The following is a 23092-nucleotide window of genomic DNA, read 5'->3' as shown; positions in this document are numbered from 1 at the left end:
GACAATCTTCTGTATTAGTTGTAAGTAAGGTGCTTTCGGCTTTAACTGCAAGAAAATACAGACATATAAATTTAACCCTGGGTTAATTATACTAAGTTTCCTAAAAAAAAGTGGCTGAAAAATTAGGGTAATACTCACGACAAAATATATTTATATCTTAAAAAAGATGAACTATAATAAGTTCAGACAGAAACTTCAACTTAAATTTACAAAAACGGAACAAAAACAAAGTTGGAGTTCAGGCAGGATTCAATACAGGTATGGTAAAAGGGACATAACTGTCAAAAAAAAGTCCGTGTGAAAACTTAGTGTGTGCTGGCAAGATGAATGTGTATCAGTGTATTTTCAAAATATAAAGTGAGAAAATGTGGGAGGAGATGTATTGTATCTACTGATTTGATGATATCAAATGGTTTAATATTGGCTTATTCTTCCAGGAGGTGGTTCCATTTTTTCCATTCTCTTTCCAGTTTTCTTACAAAACGATCCCCCTTGCAACATGCTATATATTTTTGTACAGAATGATGGTCTTTTATGCTGTTAATTAAAGCATTTACTGACAAAGTGTTTTGAAGGCATCTTGTTTTACAAATATAGTGTTTGATCACAATTAAAATTTCGTTATCTAGTCTGTTGCCTATTCCTGACTGTGACACTATTCCGAAAAGGAAGGAACCTTATTAAAAGAAAATGGGATAATTAAAGCTTCTAGTAGTGTTTCAAAACTGTATAGGAAATTTTGTACAAAGGCACACTCCCATAATGTATTAATAATTGTTTCCCCATCTAGATGGCAAAAAACACATAAAGGATTATTAGAGAGACCGGCTTTGCATAGATATATATTTGTTGTCAAAATAGGATGGAGAATTCTTACTTGGAGCCACTGGAGTTTTGTATTAGTAGTTGTGCGAAATGGGATTTGATACATTTTTTCCCATTTGTTGTCCCTAATGTCAAATATTTCTCCCCATTTCTTCCTACCAGTTGGAATAACCTTTTTTCCAGAAAGTATTACATAAAAGTCATTAGCTCCTTTAGTGTTTTTGTAAAAAAAATCCAAATTAAGGGGAATCATTGAATACACTAAGCCTACAGTGGTATTATGCCCAATATTGTTTTGATTAATATCCTCTAAGAGCTGACAGGATACCATAATACTGCAGAAAGTTTGTGTTTATATTGTATTTGTTATTAAATTCATCATGTGTATAAAACGTATGTGCTGGGGATTTTTTTTTATCAAATCATTAAAAAAATGTAATTCCACATCTATACCATTCAGGATAAAATACACACTTCTGATTTATAGTTAAACTTTTATAATACCATAAAGGCAATGTTAAAAACGATTGTCCCTTTTCCCTTACAAGTTCTTCTTTATAAGACAGTCTACTCCATGCTTTAAATACATCTTATCAGAACAAATTTGTACTTGTCATTATTGTAATGTCATTTAAAATGTATATTCGGAGAAGGCGTTGATAAGTTGTTAAAACTTGTGCCTAATCCCTTGTCTAATTTTGGCAATAAATATGTTTAAACTAAGCTGTATTCATCATAGTTTGATATATAGCTACTACTTGACAATACAAATTAAATACGGGCCGTTCCGCGTCTCCGGATAATCATTACGTCTTTGCTTTGTGGGTACCGTATTAGTAGCTCCATTCCTTAGCCAATGAAATTCCTCCTTTCATCTCTTCAAACCTACCAGCGCCATATTTGATTCATGGTAAACAAGTTTCAAAATGTGACAATTTATAAGCGACTAATTGCTTTCTATTTTAGCATCAACAAGTAAGTCTAAACGAAAATCAAAATGAATTATCCAAAGAACAGAGGCGTTCCCGATGTTATTCTTTGTTTGCCTGCTAAATAATTACAAAAGATATAGCTTTTCATTAGAAAAATGATCGATTCCGTAGTACAAATGCAAAATGCACAACCCTGTCAGTGTGGTACCCGGTATATCGTCTCTAGTAGGCTATCTAGCATTGAAAACAATGTCCTCCTTGAATAATGTTCAATTCCCCACTCTGGATTTGCGATTTTTCATTTTGTCATACCTGTACTGTAATCGGACAGTTCCATATATATATATATCATATGTACGACTAACAGCAGCCGCTTTATCATCTGCTGCCAAGTTATATATCTTGAATACCATTTTTGAGATGCCTAAGTCTGGTGTTATCATCATCGTCATCACTCTTCCTGGACAGCAGCTGACCGGGCGAGCCAAAGGAAACTCCGGCTAATACTGACACAGATTTATATACACTTACACAACAATGATTCACAATGAAGGACAACTTGGCAGATAGATGACAAAAGAGTTTCATCCGAAAAAGTCATGACCGTCTCCAGAAAAACTAACACCAATCTGCCATACATATTTCTTGTAAGGTCGACAGTTAAACACAGTGTCGAAGATCAACCACATCACCTCATCTACAGTCAAATTATCTCCCTTCTTACTTTCATCTTCTCTACTCCTTGTCAACCGGCAAAAAGAAAAAGGGTTTGACGTGTCAACATTCGCATTAAATCCTACCCCAGTAAACTTGTACTGATGGATTACCCACCCAGAATAATTTGAATGATAGCTGATCTGACTATATATTTAAATGTGTTCCAAACAGCTATACTTAATGTTGAAAGCTGATAATGAACATACATTTTCTGGCAAATCACCTTACCTTAATTACCAGGGCCAATCCGTCTATCCCATTCCTAACTTTTGGAACTAGATTCAGTTATCCATTTATGGAATAATTATAGAGACGGACTAAGTGATCTGATGTTGCTTTCTGACGATCCTTGACAGACTTCTCCCAAGGCCTGCATAAACGTTTACAGGTCTGTCAGGCTTATCCCTGAAATATTCCATTTAAATAAAGGTGAACTGGTTGATCTGCATAAACAAACAGATTGGGGATTATTTCGTATCATTGGAGGGTTTATCCCTTGTTTGTGGGAGTCTCTCTGTCATGCTTTGCAGAAAAAATAAAAGATCACATCATGTTAACTGCTTTGTAGTAATTGTCAAAGAAAAAGGCTGTCTTTCTGAAAACATATTCACATTTGGTACAATAATACACATTTAGTGCTCAAAATATTGATCGTTGGTAGTATCCAAATGTCAACATTTATTTATTAATTCACAAAGTTCTGTTTGTAGGAATAACTATATAACTGACCTACTGTACATATAAAAATGGGAGTATTTTGTAATTAGTTTTTCCCATTGAGGTATTACCCAGCATATACACAACCCTGTGCGGTGTTTTTGTGAAAGTTTAAGTTTGCAGACTGCCTATAATTCCCCCAAAAAAACAAAATATACTTTGTGCATGTTTAATCAATTCAATCTCTCTGTCCTCAGGTCCACCTCCTGAATTAAGTACACCACAGTCATGGGGAAGAGGGGAGAGAGGACGGTGAAGACCTATGGTCGGCACCGTCAGCGTGTCATCTCTTCCGACGTATGGAACAATGCACTAGGCAAGAAGGAGGTAGAGAAGAATGTGTTCAGTACGAGTTCTAGTATGGACTCGTTGTCCATGTCCCACAACAGTACGGGTGATTCAGTGTTCCAGCCGAGAAAAACGAAGAACAGGTAAAAATCACAAACTAATTTTATTAGGACAGTAGTTCTAGAATTTATCTTTGCATATGTTATAGGTCTTCATAACATCTGTTACAAATTAACAAATTTCAAATTCATCAGTACAATGTTCATGTGCCTTCACTAATTTCAAGATCCAAAAATAGTCTATACTCTTTCTCGCCCAATCAATACATCCATCAGATGAAATGGCATAGGAAGTGTTATCAAATTCAGAAGTCCAATTTAAACTATAATACTTGTCAACTTTTTGAAATTTCCGTGGGGGAGATTACGTGTGGTCAGAAAAATATAACATCCATCAAATATGAATATGTACACCCTAGGAAAAAATAACTCTTTCAAAAAGCATCTTTTGAGATGTTCTTTCAGATGAAATCAGCAGAAAATAGGAATAGTTTAGCAAATTCACTGGTTAAAAATGCTAAATTTTAGGGTTCGAAATCGGAAGTCTCCCATGGCCTCCAAAATAGGGAGAGTTGGCAAGTATGCACTATTAGAATAGAATGCACTGGTTGTAAGCTGATTATCCATGGCCAGCAGCAGGTTAAACATGACAATATTTACCTGTTGTTTGTTTGTATGTATTGATAAATGATTCCTCACAATATAACATAATCTATATGGAAAGCATGTTACATGTGTGACCATTCATATGAGTGTATAATATAGTTGATTGTAACCCTTAAAATATGAAACCCATGTATTAAATACAAACACTGTCTTTATTAGGTGATTTGTTTATCTCGGTTTCATTGTATTCAATGACTGCAAAAATATCCCAATATTTACCATATTTATAGTTATAAGTTCTTATTACTATAAAAGGCACGTAAAAAAAATAAAGGTGCTAATTTCAAGACAGGAGTTACATATATTTCTCCTATTTCTCCTGGCCATGTACGTTAGAGATTTCATTTGATGAAAAGCCATTTGAGGAAAATCGGTCTTACATGGGCCTGATGTCATAATGAAGAGACAGTGATATGACATTGTAAATTGGTAAGCAATCTAATAAGATTACTCTATCCTATGTGAGTTATGTAGGATAGAAGCGCCCATCCCTCGGGTACATAATTAGGTTCAAAAACCTTGACAGGTCTTAAGTTTTTGCCCCAAACTCAGTTCCCTTGGATGGAAATAATTTATCCTAGAGTATACTATACATACATATGATAGAATCTTATATTATTATGTTGGGAAATACTGGCTTATATTTTGTTTAGTTGTTAACTATTACCTACTGTACCTGATTTTAGTGTGATAGTAACTACTGATGTCATGTTTTGTAGCAACAAGAATAAAGAGAATCCACAGCCAGTACAGAGGAGGAGGAACCTGAGGAAGCTGGACTCCAGTGGAGGGGTTAGTGTTCATACTTAAACTGTACTCCTGGCACAGAGACAAGTCATGTATAGCGGTGTGATGAATCACATTAGGACTTGATAAGACAGGTCTATTTGAAACATTTGGCAACAACTATATTTAGAGAAATATTGTGAAATATTTTTAGGGAAAACTACATTCATAAAGTGCACGTGATACCCAGTAAGTATTAAATACACTTCGAAAAAAATATGTAATGGCCCTGGAACAAAGTAAATGTCTCAATCCTGTTAATGTGTATGGTATATTATATATATTGATCTGTCTTTAAGTTAAATAAGTTGGTATGCCACTTGTCGAGATTATTCAGGAATATTTTAATTATTCAAGCATTGTGAAACAAATAACATGTCATTCCTTTATCATTGAAGTTTCATGCAGTTAACCCTTTCACCACTGTAGACAATAATGGACTGATCCATATCAACGCACGGTAATGTCTACTAAAGTTACATAGGGGTGAAAGGGTTAAAACTCATTCAGATTGTATGGTTATAGCAGTATCAATATGTATTTTGTCATCTTGTGTTGTCAGGATAGCACCTCTAGTACATGTAGCGAAGGAATCTTCAACAGCAATTCACGTCCTCGCAGAGCTCTCAGAGACCGCAGCAACATGAATGAAAAAGAGTCGAAGACTTATGGAAAACGAAAGCGGGGTCAGATAACTGCACTCCACCATTACAGCATGTGTAATAATGCGTCCGCCTCGTCAGGGCCTTCTCTATACAACTTCAGCGACTTCGACGATTATAGTCTTGTGATATCCGGTACCCCAGGTCGGGTCAGTGGGAAAGAATCCTTTCAAAACAGTCCCCCCTGCCATCTTAGGTCTGGTACGAAACTTCAGATAGAGACAAGTACGCCCTTTGCAAAGAGGTTCCAGCCAGGTACACCACTTACTGAGGAAATGAAGGACAGTGACTTGTCTCATATTGACGTTGTAAATAGCCCAATCTCAAACCAGGATGAGGACAATGATTCACGAGAATCCCAGGAAGGGTCGTGTACTGACTTGGACAAACTGGGGATCTCTAGTATAGTAGAAGGCTCTCGGATACTTACTACACCCCCCGTAGGCCAACGCTCCAATCTGGAAAGTTCAGTCAAATCGTGTGGTTCTAGTTCAGGTAAGAGTCCGGTAGATGACTGTATGGTTCAGCTTGTGAGACTACGGGAGAGTTTTCTGTCCTTACATGTGTCTACTCGTAGCAGTACGCGAGGGGAGAAAAACTCGGATATAGTGGTAGACAACTCAAAGAGTCTATTTAGTGACATTAGTTTACATACAGATGAGAGTTCGACTGATGATAATAATGAGGAAAACAGTGAAGAAAGTGAGACCTCTGAGGGTGAAGATGAGATCGCTCTTAGTGATATAGAAGAAGATGCAGAAGTAGAGGAGGATAGTGATGATGTAGACAGTGATGAAAACAGCAGTATTCCTTCTAAAAGTTCACATAATGACTCAACACATTATATGCTGGCTGAGGAAGTTGAGGAATACAAGGAGGTTGATGCTGATGATGAAGAAGAAGAGGATCTAGTTGAGGATGAGAACGAGGAGCTGGATGAGGAGGAGGAGGAAGAGCTTGAGGAGGAAGAAGAAGAGGATCAAATGTCCAATTCCTCGTACAACACGGCAGAAAGTGAGTCACAGGATCCGTCTTATCACACGGCCGACACCACCAACACCACACCTCTGCGCAGTCAGGTTCGCTTGAGACGCAGAGTAAGGGACAAACCTCAGGACTTAAACGAGTCAATTTTTGTAAGTATGTTTCTCACTCGATTCATACTTCATAGTAATGCATACGTAGCACTTAATAGAAAAAAACCATGAAAGTCTGTTTATAATTTATTTATTAAGTGCATTTTTAAAGTGTTGAAATTTTAGCAGTTTATTTGTACATGATTATAAGTAGTAATAGAATGGATGTGTTTTTATTATGAAATATAATTATAATCAAGTTTCAATGATAAATTTCTAATTAGAGACAAAACTTATGACATGCAGTTACTATAGAGTAATATAAGCCTATAGTCAAGGTTTTCACTTGGCTTACTATGTGGAATGTACATGTGTCAATGGTAAGGAAACAATTACTTACCGGTATATACAAAGGCTCGTATATTATACCTTTGCTCATTGATGCCCTGTCTGTTTTCCCCAGGATGTGCTAACTCCTGAAAAATGTGCACAGTCCATCATTGAAGAATCCCCTCGCACCAAGGTCTACCAGGTGTGTCAGCAGGAGTCACATGTGTCCTTTAGGACATGTATTCCCGACAGGTAAGCAGATATTCTCGGGAAGTTCAGATATTGTAGTACATGTGTACCTGTCAGGAAAGTTGACAGTAAGCATAAAATTTGGTTAAGATCAGACAGCAATATCATTTTGTTTGTCTCCCCTTTACAAGCCCAAGACATGAGTAGGTAAGTACTAAGTAGGGAAATTATTTTTATTTTCAAAACAAAAAATCAGTTCAATAATATTAAAAGGTCTACCGGTACATGAATTCAATGGAATTGGCATAGAAAATGTATGTTTCTTTAATTTAAAATTATCGCAGAAATAATTTTAAAGAAATCTTGCTGGAAAATGTTGATAAAATATTTTAGTAAGGTGGCATATGGCATTTTAGGTCCAGATTGGGACATGTAAACCTGAAAAGTAGGCTTTAAGTTAAGTGACTGTAAGATTTAGTCATTGTTTAAGTTTCTACAAAAATCACTTTCTAAAAACTGAAGCAATTTACATCTTGTGACTTGTTACCACACTTTAATAATTTGTTCTGAAATGACACATGTTTATAGTACTTACCAGTGCTGAAAGTTACAGGGAAAGTCAGGTTTCAGGTATCACACATATTGTCATTAATATGTTTGTTCATCACAGATAATTAAAGGTTTTCAACAAAGTAATATGCAAAGTTTTTGGTGATGTAACGTGTACACTTAATTTAATGCTATTTATGTTTGATATCTAGAATGATGGCAGCTTGCACTAAAGTGGGAGAGGGTGTTTACGGAGAGGTGTTTCGAACCCAAAACAAGGGCAAATCAGTAGCCATAAAGGTCAGTGTTCTGTTTGTACCAAGGTCTTTCTTAATTTGTTTAACAGTATTATACTGAATAACCAAGATTTGTTTTGCTTGTATACTCTTTCTGAAATCGTCTTTGTCAAAAGTTGGATGCTGAAGGGTTCTTTAGAGCAAAGTTATTCAGTTGGTCTCGAAGCACCTTTGTATGTAAAATAAATTATCTTATAATGTCAAGTGTGTTAGCCCAATCACTTTCATTCTCAGGTAAAAGTGACTGGATAGAGAAAATATCCCTCTTACCCTCCCAAAAAACAAGGCTAGGTTGATCAGTCTCGACATATATTTGATGTTTCTCTTAACTATGTTGTTATGGATTTTGTGTCGTTTAGGTAATTCCCATTGAAGGATCTTTCCCTGTCAATGATGAACCACAGAAAACCTTCGGTGAAATGCTACCTGAAATTGTAATATCCAGGTAGGTGATTGTGTCAATCTCACCAGTTCTCATTATAAAAAGTTTTTAATGAAATATTTTTTGTGTAAAATAGGTCATTGCAATAAAATCCACTAATTTTTTTATCTCCGTCACAAGGTAGCAGAAGCGAGACTAAGGTTGCTTTTCTGGCGGTGGTGTCAACATTAAGTTTTTGCGTTTTAAGTTAGTTTCCCTGAAAGTATAAGTGCTAGACCAACCAAACTTGGACCATGCATGCATCTTAGGTAGTACATCTCAACCCAAGCATCAAATGCTGGATGCTGCCTATCTTTTATGGTCCATTGACTTTGTCAGCATCTCCATCAACATTAACTCATTCAGTTTTTGTGTTAAAGTTAGTTTCTCTGATATGTGTATTGATGGTCAAAGCGGGGCATAGGCGAGACATATCAATCCAAATGACTTGTTTTATTCAGAATTTTAGATGTTTCGTAGTTTTCAAGAGAAAAAGTGAATTTTCTATTGGGGTGAAAAGCTACCAAATTACAATTTTAAAAATGAGCTTTGTTAACCAGATATGAAGCTGCTTTGAAATATTGATTTGAAGGAAATGTCAATCAGATATGCGGGTGAAACATGCAAAGACAGTGATGAAATGATCTTTTGTAGCTAATTTTTTTGATAAATTTAAATATTTTGGTTTCAGGGAGCTCAGTTCGTTACGTTTACTCAAGGAATCCTATACTCCGAACTTCTGCCAAGTGAACAGGTGGGTCAGAGTGTTTACTGTGTATATTGACAACAACTTTCCCAAAATCTCCTTCTTCAGGTATAAAACATAGGTTGATAAATGATCACTTTTTCATTGCTATACTCTTTAATATTAGATATCTACTATCAACTTATGGTTTCACTCATCAAATATTTTGCCCTCTAGCATTTTAAAACCTTTCTTCTTATTAGTATGTGCTCTGCTAACTAACAGTATGTATACTGTATACTGTAAAACCTTTATGATACTATCTATATTAGCTCACTGTTACTTTTGCCCTTCACACGTAACTACAATGTGTGAAGGGCATACTATATCAATATGTTGCATACTTATGTTGGCTGCCATGATAAATATGCCCTCATTATGGAGGGTGAGAAACTGGCATACAGTATTTTATAATTTTTCAATTAAGTCATCTTCTCATGAAAAAGAAAAAGAAAATGGAAGTGTAAATATCTGTCTTTGTAGAATACCAATCACTTTTGTGGGTTTTAATGTTAAGAACGTGAACCTTGTTGTTTATTTACCTGTTGTTTGTTTCAGAGTGTCATGTGTACAGGGACGGTATCCTGCCAAGCTACTGAAGGAGTGGAAAGCGTTTGATAAAAAGTGTCAGTCACAGAACGACAAACCAGGTACTTTACATAGCTAAATCCAGCTCCATAAAACTGGGTATATAATTTCCAAGACGAGGTATTATTTTGCACATTGCAATTTATGCCAATTTGTTCTCAATCTGATTTCAGCTTTTTCAATTTTCATGTAATTCTCCAGAGTAAAGCAACATTTTTAACAAATGTTAAGTCCAAAATGTCACCAAAGAGAATAATGGACAAACATTTTTGTATTAACTCCCTCACTTAAATAGGTCAAAAACAGAAGTTGAATACGGTACAGTGTATGTATAATTCCATAATTCGGGGACACTTTTACTTAGTTCTAGAAGGGTCAGCTGGAGCAAGTCGCCTTAGTTTTAGTTCTCTTTGCCCTGTTTCAGATGTGTTTGATGATGAGCAGCTGTTTATTGTGTTTGAGTTTGCTGATGGTGGACGAGACCTGGAATCTTGTCAGGTAATAGTCACCGACATTGTAGTGTATATGTAAGGAGGAAGACATCACTGTATAACTGGTCAGGTAATAGTTTTGTAAATTTGCTGGTCATATGCTACATTGCTTAAAAGTCAATCTGCATAATATTAGACCAGCATTTCTCTCTCAAAATACATTCTTATGGAAGTAGTATTTTTTATAGCAAAAGTATGTAACACTGTTTGGCTGTGCTTCTGCTATAAATTTTTATAGATAGTGAAAAAACCCAAATGTAGAACTTGAAATTGTTGGCTAATAATTTGACAAGCTTTTCAGTTTATAGAACTGATTTGGTCTTTCATCATAAACCTACTTTTAAACCTCACAGTATTTGCCCTCTGTGAAAAAACCTGATAATAAAAACCATAGTACTGAAAGTAAGCTTTGTTTTTCGTTTAGTGTAAATCAAAGTACCGAAAGTCCTCATACACCAGAGAATGCTTCCAACCAAATATGGTTGATATCTAACCCCTAATTCCAGAGAAGAAGTTGTTGAAAGTAATAATGCCAAATTACCCTTATTTAATAACCCATTTTGGCTCAGCTCCTGGGGTCAACCCCTCCTTTGTAGAATTTTGAATCCCCACTTCCAATGGATGCTTCCAACCAAATATGAATGATATCCAGTGCATAGAGAAGAAGTGGTTTATAGCAATATTGCCCAATATGCCCCTGTTTGGGCCAGCCCCTCAGCCCCCTGGGGGGTCAGACCCACTATTTGTACAATTTTGAATCCCCACCACCTAGGGATGCTTCCTGTCAAATTTAGTTAAATTCCAATCAGTGGTTAAGAAGGAGAAGTCGTTTGAAGAAATTGTTGACTTACGCACGGACGCCACGGTATGGCATAAGCTCACCTTGTTTTTTTGGACCAGGTGAGCTAAAAATGGGTGTATAGAATCTAAACTCATATTTCTATAAGGGATCTCTTTTGTGCCAAAAAGACTCAACATTGTACAGATAAGTGTGTGACCCCAACCTGGCAGGAGGGCAAGAACAGTAAGTGTTGATGTTAGTAAGACCACTACAGGCAAAGAGATCATGGCCAATATCAGATCTGAGGCTTAATTTGGGGATAAGGGTAAATATTAAAAGATGTTCATTACAAATTTGTACCCGACATGCTTGCTTTGTATTCTGCGTAATTTAAGTAATGATCAGGTGAGGTATTCACGCCCCTGGCTCTCTTGTTTAAGTGATGGTTGTATCTTGTTTTTTTCCTCAGAATATACTTGATGTTCAGTATTGAATTGGATTTCCTATAATGCCTATAGGGAAAAAAATCAGCAAACATCTATTGTAAAATTGTTAAGAATCCTCGTAAATAACAGGAGATTTATGGTCAATTATACTCATGTTAACATCCTGTATCAAAACATTTTTTGTGCATTGGCAATGTTATGCTTGGGTCATGATATAAAAATTGGTGCCCATCAGTACTGTATTAGTATATTTGTAACATTTATATAATAAAATGTGATGTAATTTACTTTCTGTTTTGAAAGTCTTAGCATATTTCATGGAGTTATTGAATTTATACCACTTTAATGTATAATGCTACTGTTTATTTCAACTGAAAGCTTCTAAAACTTTCCTTATGTTACAAAGTATCAAAGCTATCACTGGTTTTCACTGTTTTAATTTGTTACTCAGTTTCAGAACATCTCTGAAGCAAAAAGTGCACTGGCCCAAGTAGCGTTCTCATTAGCAGTTGCAGAGGAGACACTGGAATTTGAGCACCGAGACTTACATTGGGGCAATGTTTTGGTGAAGAGGACCGAGGCATCGGAGATTCACTATTGTTTGATGGGACAAGACTACAGTATACCCTCCCACAGGGTGGAGACTTGTCTCATAGACTTTACTTTGTCTAGACTCAGGAAAGGTAAGGACTACAGTATACCCTCCCACAGGGTGGAGACTTGTCTCATAGACTTTACTTTGTCTAGACTCAGGAAAGGTAAGGACTACAGTATACCCTCCCACAGGGTGGAGACTTGTCTCATAGACTTTACTTTGTCTAGACTCAGGAAAGGTAAGGACTACAGTATACCCTCCCACAGGGTGGAGACTTGTCTCATAGACTTTACTTTGTCTAGACTGAGGAAAGGTAAGGACTACAGTATACCCTCCCACAGGGTGGAGACTTGTCTCATAGACTTTACTTTGTCTAGACTGAGGAAAGGTAAGGACTACAGTATACCCTCCCACAGGGTGGAGACTTGTCTCATAGACTTTACTTTGTCTAGACTGAGGAAAGGTAAGGACTACAGTATACCCTCCCACAGGGTGGAGACTTGTCTCATAGACTTTACTTTGTCTAGACTGAGGAAAGGTAAGGACTACAGTATACCCTCCCACAGGGTGGAGACTTGTCTCATAGACTTTACTTTGTCTAGACTGAGGAAAGGTAAGGACTACAGTATACCCTCCCACAGGGTGGAGACTTGTCTCATAGACTTTACTTTGTCTAGACTGAGGAAAGGTAAGGACTACAGTATACCCTCCCACAGGGTGGAGACTTGTCTCATAGACTTTACTTTGTCTAGACTGAGGAAAGGTAAGGACTACAGTATACCCTCCCACAGGGTGGAGACTTGTCTCATAGACTTTACTTTGTCTAGACTGAGGAAAGGTAAGGACTACAGTATACCCTCCCACAGGGTGGAGACTTGTCTCATAGACTTTACTTTGTCTAGACTGAGGAAAGGTAAGGACTACAGTATACCCTCCCACAGGGTGGAGACTTGTCTCATAGACTTTACTTTGTCTAGACTGAGGAAAGGTAAGGACTACAGTATACCCTCCCACAGGGTGGAGACTTGTCTCATAGACTTTACTTTGTCTAGACTGAGGAAAGGTAAGGACTACAGTATACCCTCCCACAGGGTGGAGACTTGTCTCATAGACTTTACTTTGTCTAGACTGAGGAAAGGTAAGGACTACAGTATACCCTCCCACAGGGTGGAGACTTGTCTCATAGACTTTACTTTGTCTAGACTGAGGAAAGGTAAGGACTACAGTATACCCTCCCACAGGGTGGAGACTTGTCTCATAGACTTTACTTTGTCTAGACTGAGGAAAGGTAAGGACTACAGTATACCCTCCCACAGGGTGGAGACTTGTCTCATAGACTTTACTTTGTCTAGACTGAGGAAAGGTAAGGACTACAGTATACCCTCCCACAGGGTGGAGACTTGTCTCATAGACTTTACTTTGTCTAGACTGAGGAAAGGTAAGGACTACAGTATACCCTCCCACAGGGTGGAGACTTGTCTCATAGACTTTACTTTGTCTAGACTGAGGAAAGGTAAGGACTACAGTATACCCTCCCACAGGGTGGAGACTTGTCTCATAGACTTTACTTTGTCTAGACTGAGGAAAGGTAAGGACTACAGTATACCCTCCCACAGGGTGGAGACTTGTCTCATAGACTTTACTTTGTCTAGACTGAGGAAAGGTAAGGACTACAGTATACCCTCCCACAGGGTGGAGACTTGTCTAATAGACTTTACTTTGTCTAGACTGAGGAAAGGTAAGGACTACAGTATACCCTCCCACAGGGTGGAGACTTGTCTAATAGACTTTACTTTGTCTAGACTGAGGAAAGGTAAGGACTACAGTATACCCTCCCACAGGGTGGAGACTTGTCTCATAGACTTTACTTTGTCTAGGCTAAGGAAAAGTAAGCTCTGCAAACTCTAGATCAAATTTTCATAGACTTTACTTTGTTAAGACTGAAGAAAGGTAAGCTTGGTCAGGACTACAGTGGAATCTCGCCTTTAAGGACAGAACTACAGACTCTTCCAGAGTGGAGACTTGTCTTATGGAACATAGACATCATTCTGTCTAGGCTTAGGAATGTTAGTAGGGATGTGTGATGATCTGGGATAGAAGAACTAATTCTTTCAAGCTTCAGAGAGGATTACAGACTTCACATTGCCCATATTTGTGTTTACTGCTCTAGGAAAGCAGGTCTTGACACATCAATTTGGATCCATCTCTCTTTGGTTTCCATGTGATAATGTCTGCAAGCATATCTGATTTCAGTCAAACTTCATCAGCAGATGTAAAAGATTATTCATATTTACTTTGACTGACAACATGATTCACACATATTTAATCGAATCACTGTATGACTCGAGTAAATGTGATGGGAATCACCAGGTTTAGTTTTGATAGGACGACTCATTAGATGTTTAAAATTTAGCATCCTAAGTGTGTTTACTGTGGGTGTTGAAATTTGATTGGTCAACATTTTCTGTTGAATAATTTGATGGAAATGTTGTCAAAACTAGTATTAAACCTATTCCACAAAACACTTGTCGCTTGGATATATCAACTCAGTCAAAATAATAGACATGCTGTACACAAGTTAAAGTAACAGGGAATGTTGAAAAACCTACAAGACCAACACTACTAAATGATTCAAGAAAAGATGTCAAGTAATATCATTTTTAACTACAAATGCTAACTGTGAGTTATTGTTGTGCTGAATTACATACTGGTATATAATGGACCCTACTTTGATTCTGTCAGACGGCTGTGTGGTGTATAATGACCTGTCCACAGACGAGACCCTGTTTGAAGGCTCCGGGGATCTACAGTTCGACATCTACAGACAGATGAAAGAAAACAATGGGTTAGTATGATTTATAATTTGTCAGTAGGTCCCTGGTAGTGTCATAAACTCAGTTTTAGTTGTTTTACATACTAGCACTTACTGTATATGGAAATGGGAAAATATTTGAGAGTATTAGCAGGACAGCCTGTGAGAAAATTTTAAAAAGCACCTGAAAACAGAAATATTGTCTGTTCAGAACCAATAGAAATATGTATGTTTCTAACATGGAAAATGGTAGGTGTATGATTTAAAATCAAACCGTGTCCAGTGGAGCCTCATCCAGTGGAGCCTCAATAAAATCTAGTCACTTTCCTCCCAAGGATTGCTGGGACAAATTTGTATTGAGAAAGGCCAATCTGTCACCTACGATACTGGTCGAGTAGTTGTATTGAGAAAGGCCAATCTGTCACCTACGATACTGGCCGAGTAGTTGTGTTGAGAAAGGCCAATCTGTCACCTACGATACTGGCCGAGTAGTAGGGCTTTCAGATTTGTTCCCACTTTATTAACATATATATACATTCAAATAATATCTGTAATACTGTACTATTGAGTATCAATCACCATTCTAAACAAGTAAGATGAAAACCTTGAATTGTTTTCTTTTACCAGATAGTGCACTCCATGTGTAAAACAGGTGATTTAAGATACAAACTTTTATTTTCTCACTTGTTTATTGAATTTTATTTCATTTTTTAGAAATAATTGGGAACCATTCCACCCACGCTCCAACATTCTGTGGTTGCACTATCTAGCAGACAAGTTGGTGCGCTCAAAGCGCTATGTGCGTAACTCCCGGGAAGACAAGAGCATACTACGAGAGTTTCGGAACTTCCTCAAGGACATTTTGGATTATGACAGTGCATGTGAACTTGTTACCTGTAATGAATTCCTCAAATCCTGATATAACGTGAAAAAAGTGTGAGTGTGTAGATTCGTGTGAGAGGCCTTCTCTTCAAGATTACCTGGTATTTTATTCCACTGGAAGATCACTTTTAGTGCAACCGTATCTATGACTTTGAACGATGACTTCCTCAAAGACCAAGATATGTAAAAAAATCTTTTCATGGATTACATGATAAAGAGATGATTCAGGTGTTCACGATTTTTCTTGGGGGTATAATTCAGTAAGATAGCACATATTCCCTGTTTTTACAGTTTTAAAGAAGAAAACTACTGTTTCTATTTTACTGGGAATTGTCTTGAGTATTTTATAGAGCAATAGATTTTTCGCATATTGTAATATGTAAAATGGAGAATGTAAACATCTGTGAAGAAAAAACTGATTTTGATTCAAAATTTATTCATAAAATAAAATTAGCAGTAGCAGCATTTCAAGTTTAGAACAAGGAATGCTGAAAATATGACTTTATGGGTAACTAAGGGGGCACTTACACACACTTACCCATTGAAATATATGTCTACCTACAAAAAATGTATGTGATTTCCTGTCCTCGTGGTTAACTGAAATGCCAAAATTTGCATTTGATCCTTTATAACCTATTCCGTCTTTGCGTATTGCAGAGTTATCTTCTCTTGGGAGCAGGTATTGATTGTTACGTCATTGGTCTGTGTGAGAAAATTACGTCGTTTTCTCAAAAATTGATGACGTTTCTCTCACAAACAAGTGACGGGACAATCAATAAAAATGCCCTTTTTACATGGAATCTTTAATGTCCATTTTGTATTACACATCTATGTGATGGTACAACTGTTGTGGTACTGTATACATATCTCTTGGTACTTTGTAGTACATCTAGGTCTGCGTACAACTATCGTGATCGGTGTGTCATGGTGCAAATATGTATGTCGCGCTAAAAAGCTAAGATTATGCTGTCAATTTAAGTCAATCACTCATTTGTTGTAATTTTATCGCATCAGTATTTATAAATGTTTGAATGTTAGATTTTTATGGGACCCGAATGGAAGCATTTGTACTTTAAAAAAATATTTTTCCCTGCTGAATCTTCTTGAAATAACTTTTAAGGATTTAAAGTTTGCATTGAAAATATATACTAGTTTAATAGTTTTTGTTACGAAATAAATAATTAATAATCTGACAATAACATGAAAACCACAACATCTGTTGTTTGGTGTTGTCAAATATGAATTCAAGTAATACAAGCCTCACATGGGTGTTTATTGTTTATGTTTTATTTTATATGCATTTTAATTGAACCCTCTTACCGGGCCGTATTTGTTTAAACGGTCAAACCGGTCGGACCACAGTTGTTCGTTTATTAAATAATGTCGGACCTAGTAGTCTGATGCTGCTTTCAGGCGAGTCTTGACAAAGCCTTGCAAGGCCTGCATAAACATTTGCAGGTCCGCCAGGATTTATACCCGAAATTTTTACATTTATAAATGGTCAAACCGGTTGTTCCGCTTAAACGTAAAGGCCCAAAGTGTTGCTCGAGTACGTTGTGATTAAGTCCCCTTCTACTTAAAGAAATGTATACGCTGTATTTTCTGAGCAGTAATTTTTGCTGGCCTTGGGAAGGATTCAAGATCATTTCCACATAGTATTCTACTAACAAGAGTTTTGATTTTAAAGATAATAAGGATTCAATATTTTTATTTATCTGAATCATTGAACATGGAAATGAATACTTTTGTCTACCAACCAGTAAACTTCTTTTTCTTTTTCACGTTTAAAAATGTAGGGCTGAAATGTTATGCTTGGGTCATGATATACAAATCGGTGCCCATTAGTACTGTATTAGTATATTTGTAACATTTATATAATAAAATGTGATATAATTTACTTATTTACTTTCTGTTTTGAAAGTCGGAGGATATTTCATGGATAGATATTACTGGTAATGAAGATAATCTTTAGTATTCATAGAACTGTATTTGAATTGTGAATAGATTGTGAAATATAATGAAATACATGTTTATTAAGGGCGGCAATTCTATTTTGAATTTCATTACAACAAACCCTTGTATAAGGACCACTTGTCTCTAAAATGCACATTTTCCCGATCCTGAAGGAAGTCATTTACAGAATTTATTGTAATGTGTAACTTCGACATATTGTGTAACAGGAACACAATTAATTTAAAAATGATCAAATATGAAAATACATTGACATTAGTAATATGCCAGTCTATAAAAATATATATTCCACTTGTTCATCTCTCAAAAGTATGAATATTTTTGTTTTTGCCAAAGTACTGAAATGTGAAAGTTATCAATGAAATAGAACTCCATTCCGCTGAATTTGTTGTAGATTTAATCCTTCTGGTACTTTATACTGTTAATAGTGAAGTGATGTTATACTCCTAGCTAATTCTGTTGAAAATGTCAGTATTTGAAGATTGCAAAACATATGTTTTATAGTGTTTTTGAGCTGTAAAACATTTGAGGATGGCGAAATGTTTTAAATCAAATCTGGATTATCCGATGACTACTAGGTGTATTGAACAAACTTTTACTAGCTGAAGAGGACACCTACCCAAACTGGCCTTTAGCTCACCTGACCCAAAGAGCCAGTAAACATACACTTTTGGTTGGTATCCATGTTCCAGGTTTATATAAGAAATTTTTCAAGAACTGATACTTTAGGGGATACTATTTGGTCTGAAGCTTGCTGTAGTCATCAAATTGCAGTCAATGAAAGACTTTTAAACTCAAAATTAGGGTCATGGTTCATTTGTATAGGAATATTATAATGTCTTTGCTGTGGGACATTATTTGTGCATAACTGTATTCTGATTGTTAATGATGTATATTGTATCGATTCTGTACATGTCGGTCTTTGTTTAACAACACTGATGTCGTAAATGTAATACAATAATCTAATGGCAATTTAATCTTATATTGTTTATCTTGAATTACAATATATCTTTAATTAAGTTTTACAGGTACCCGAGAATTGAGACAGTATACCACCAAAGATGTTAGACCTTTTCTAATGTGTAGGGAGTTTTATAGACAATTGAGGGTCATATGAAAACAAGAGTACCGCCTGGGCGGAACAATATACGCCCATCGAATGTCATATAGTATTATATACTTTCTTACATTGGAATAAGATCTGCATCATTCTAAGAGTGGTTAGCCGACATGCTATAACAAATGTAGGAGAAAATCTTCGGACAAAAAAACAAATATTGAAATGAACAAAGGGCAATAACTTTTGCAAAAATCGTTGAATCAATTTTTTTTTAAGGTAATAGGATTGTGTCACCATTTCTCTGTAGAATTTCTTCAAATGTTGTAGTTATATTGCTTTGAAGTTAAGAAAATTTTCTGCCACCAAAAAAATATAGGTTGTCATAATTTTAAGGATTATAAGTGGAAATTTATGTAAAAAGGAGTGACTTTTGAAAAAATGAAAGGCACTTTTTTTTTGCCAAAAAAATGTTGAATAAAAATGATACTGCCATAGATTAGTATTGCATTAATGTATATCAATTTAAAATTTGCTGAAATTATGTCAAATAAATTATCTATAAAGGATTAAAAATTGATATTTTATAATAAAACCATATACCTGGTACACATAGTAATTGCAGGTAAGAGTTATCTTTCTTGAAAAACTTCACAGTAGTGAAATAGGTAGCCGGTTTCCTGAAGTACAGAAAAAGGGACACATGTGGCTCATTGATATAAAAAACACCTGAATTAATGCCTGGATTGCTTTGAAATACTTTAATATTTGTGAGAACACACTGTTCTGTCAATAATAAACATACAATATTCATCAGTTTAATATTAAATATTAGAATATGCGGAAATTGTGATACTGTCTCCCTACATTGGATTTTCAACTAGGGATGTACTTCCTATTTCCGTTTATCAATACACTTCTATAACCTTAAGGGAGACACAACTTCATATCATGATGATAATGTATACCAAGTTTCAAAGAGATCAGTCGAAAAATGTAGGATGAGATTGCCGGACAAAAATCAAATACTGAAATAAGCAAAGGGCAATACCTTTTAGATAAATTGTCGAATCAAAATTCTTTTAAGGGAGACACAACTTCATATCATGATTATAATGTATACCAAGTTTCGAAGAGATTGGTCGAAAAATGTAGGAGGAGATTGCTGGACAAACAAAAGTATACGCCGGACGACGGATAGACAACCCCATACCATAATACTCCCGTCAAAGGACCTGTTACAGGAAAAAAAGAATTTTGCCCACAAAGCAATTTAACCATTACTGGGTTATATTTGTAGCTCCCTAAGACACGACCCATGAGATATTTTTAAAAAATGAAAAAGGTCCCCAGGGCCTGTGCTATGAACTATTTAGTGATGCCTTCCAAAGGTGTACGATAGGGTTCACTTTTTTGTCCAAAAAACTATCAAAACAATGTTTTACGCTATCAAATAATATTATATTATTTAAAGTAGGATCTGCTGCAAATTATGAACTCAAATATGTTACAAAAAATTGCACAATTTTTTTTTTATAAAATCTTAAACTCTAAAAATGTTGGTATTTTCATACACGTTTTTGCTACATGAATTGTATAACGGAAGTAAAACACCAATTTCCGGTTCTTGTACACCAAAAATCTTTTAATATTATTTGGTGCATTATGTTGAGATAAGAGTGAAAATTTCAGAAAATTTGAGAACCGGTAAATTTGTCATATAAATGTCAAATTGTAGCAACCTCTATTTCCAAATAAAATCTAACAACCTTATGATCTATAGTCATGTTTGATAATTTAACAATATGTCGCACCAATTTATTATCGCAACTGATCAAATTTTCATCAATAAGATCTGCTGCTCATGATGAGCCCAATTATAAAGCTAGATGTTACAAAATAAAAAAGTTATGCAGTCTCACACACATAAACGTTTGGTATGTTATGTACATTTTTAGTTGTTTCGCATCTTTAAGGAAGTGATAGACATATTTCCGGTTTGTGTACACCACCATACTTTGGATATCATTTGGCACATTATGTTGACCGACGATAGTAGAAATTTCGAAAAAATCGGTATGCGGTAAATGTGTCATCTTAAGGATAATATATTGTATGGGTAAATGTGTCATCTTAAGGATAATATGTTGTATGACCAATGTCAAAATAAATCGTCAATATCTCCAGGTCAATGCGATTTTGGCTTGTGGTACATATCAGCTGAAGCTGGCACCTGACTATATCACAGAACATCAGACGGATGGGGGTGATTATGAGATATGGGTGTACCAACATGCTGATGACCTTCTCCGAGGCCAAATACACTCTCGCCACAGGTCGCAGGCAAATCACAATGTCTGGATAGAGTTTGACCTACACGCATCAGAGGATCCTGTCAAGGCATACTATTGTGTGTGTCCTGCAGGAAAGAGAACATCGGGTATGTGTACTCATGTCGCATCAATACTGTATTATCTAGGATACTATGCACATTTAACAGATGCTAAACCGGTCCAGCCTTCAGCTCGCAAATTCAGAGACTGCATATTATGAATGCATTCAAAAAAGAAATATTATTCAATTATAGCCTTTGGCTGAGGTCAATACCTGAATTTATCAACCCGGGAAAAGATATATTAACCGAGGACGCATTCCGAGGTCAATATATCTTTTCTCGGGTTGATAAATCCAGGTATTGACCGAAGTTAAAGGTTTCAATTGTTTTATTATTTTACAAAACAGTAGTGTTAGTAATCTGGGAGAAAAAAAAAGCTTCGGAAGTGGGACGGTGCATTGTTTGGAGACACATCATAATTCTATTTTTAGAAACACCCAGTCCTTCAACAAAAATCACGCGCTCCAAGTCAATATCAGTTTTTATCGGTGGACACTTGATGCACTTCTGGTCAATTACTTGTCGGGAATAATATGAAAAAATAATAAGACCTAAGATTGAACTGAGAAAGGAGAAATTCAGAAAAAAAATTGAATGTTCAATTTTGACTACGTGTTGTCAAATTAAAAAACAACAACAGTAAATACAACAATCCATGAATTGGAAACTATAACTCTCCTAAAAAGAAACAATGTGATGGGTTAACATATCTTCAACATATTATACTGGTTCACCAAATGTTCTGACAAATTGCCTAACTTTTGCTGTATTCCTCCCCTTTAACTACCTAGTTTAGTTAAACAGTCATACTCTACTATGAACCATATCATCCACCATGATAGTATATTGGAATGATTTTGGGTTAATTATGAAATACTTGCATTAACCTGAAGTTATTGAAGTTTATTTTGACATTGGTCATACACATATTATCCTTAAAATGACACATTTACCGCATACCGATTTTTTCGAAATTTCTACTATCGTCAGTCAACATAATGTGCCAAATAATATCCAAAGTATGTTGGTGTACAAAAACCGGAAATATGTATATCACTTTCATAAAGATGCGAAACAACTAAAAATGTACATAACATACTAAACGTTTATGTGTGTGAGACTGCATAACTTTTCTATTTTGCAACATCTAGCTTTATAATTGAGCTCATCATGAGCAGCAGATCTTATTGATGAAAATTTGATCAGTTGCGATAATAAATTGGTGCGACATATTGTTAAATTATCAAACATGACTATAGATCATAAGGTTGTTGGATTTTATTTGGAAATAGACGTTGCTACAATTTGACATTTATATGACAAATTTACCGGTTCTCAAATTTTCTGAAATTTTCACTATCGTATCTCAACATAATGCACCAAATAATACTAAAAGATTTTTGGTGTACAAGAACCGGAAATTGGTGTTTTACTACCTTAAAGCAATTGATGTAGCAAAAACGTGTATGAAAATACCAACATTTTTAGAGTTTAAGATTTTATATTTTTTTTATTATGCAATTTTTTGTAACATATTTGAGTTCATAATTTGCAGCAGATCCTACTTTAAATAATATAATATTATTTGATAGCGTAAAACATTGTTTTGATAGTTTTTTGGACAAAAAAGAGAACCCTATCGTACACCTTTGGAAGGCATCACTAAATAGTTCATAGCACAGGCCCTGGGGACCTTTTTCATTTTTTAAAAATACCTCATGGGTCGTGTCTTAGGGAGCTACAAATATAACCCAGTGATGGTTAAATTGCTTTGTGGGCAAAATTCTTTTGTTCCTGTAACAGGTCCTTTGACAGG

The 23092-nt window shown here is 35.7% G+C and overlaps 1 protein-coding gene across 1 annotated transcript; it reads left to right on the top strand.

The window, feature by feature from the left end:
- Window positions 1-1718: 1718 nt before the first annotated feature.
- LOC110460496 lies at window positions 1719-17261 on the top strand. The gene is made up of 14 exons (XM_021513440.1): window positions 1719-1800; window positions 3389-3622; window positions 4924-4996; window positions 5553-6788; window positions 7192-7310; window positions 8009-8096; window positions 8452-8537; window positions 9205-9267; window positions 9817-9908; window positions 10271-10344; window positions 12016-12190; window positions 12266-13972; window positions 14902-15004; window positions 15686-17261. Exons 2-14 carry the CDS (start codon window positions 3420-3422, stop codon window positions 15888-15890), a joined length of 4224 nt encoding a protein of 1407 aa, XP_021369115.1. The 5' UTR covers window positions 1719-1800; window positions 3389-3419; the 3' UTR covers window positions 15891-17261.
- The last annotated feature ends 5831 nt before the right edge of the window (window positions 17262-23092 follow it).

The sequence above is a fragment of the Mizuhopecten yessoensis genome, unplaced genomic scaffold (genome assembly GCF_002113885.1).
Source record: "Mizuhopecten yessoensis strain PY_sf001 unplaced genomic scaffold, ASM211388v2 scaffold10409, whole genome shotgun sequence".
Taxonomy (NCBI): Eukaryota; Metazoa; Mollusca; class Bivalvia; order Pectinida; family Pectinidae; genus Mizuhopecten; species Mizuhopecten yessoensis.
Note: the sequence above shows the minus strand (reverse complement) of the source record. Positions and strands in the feature narration are given on the sequence as shown.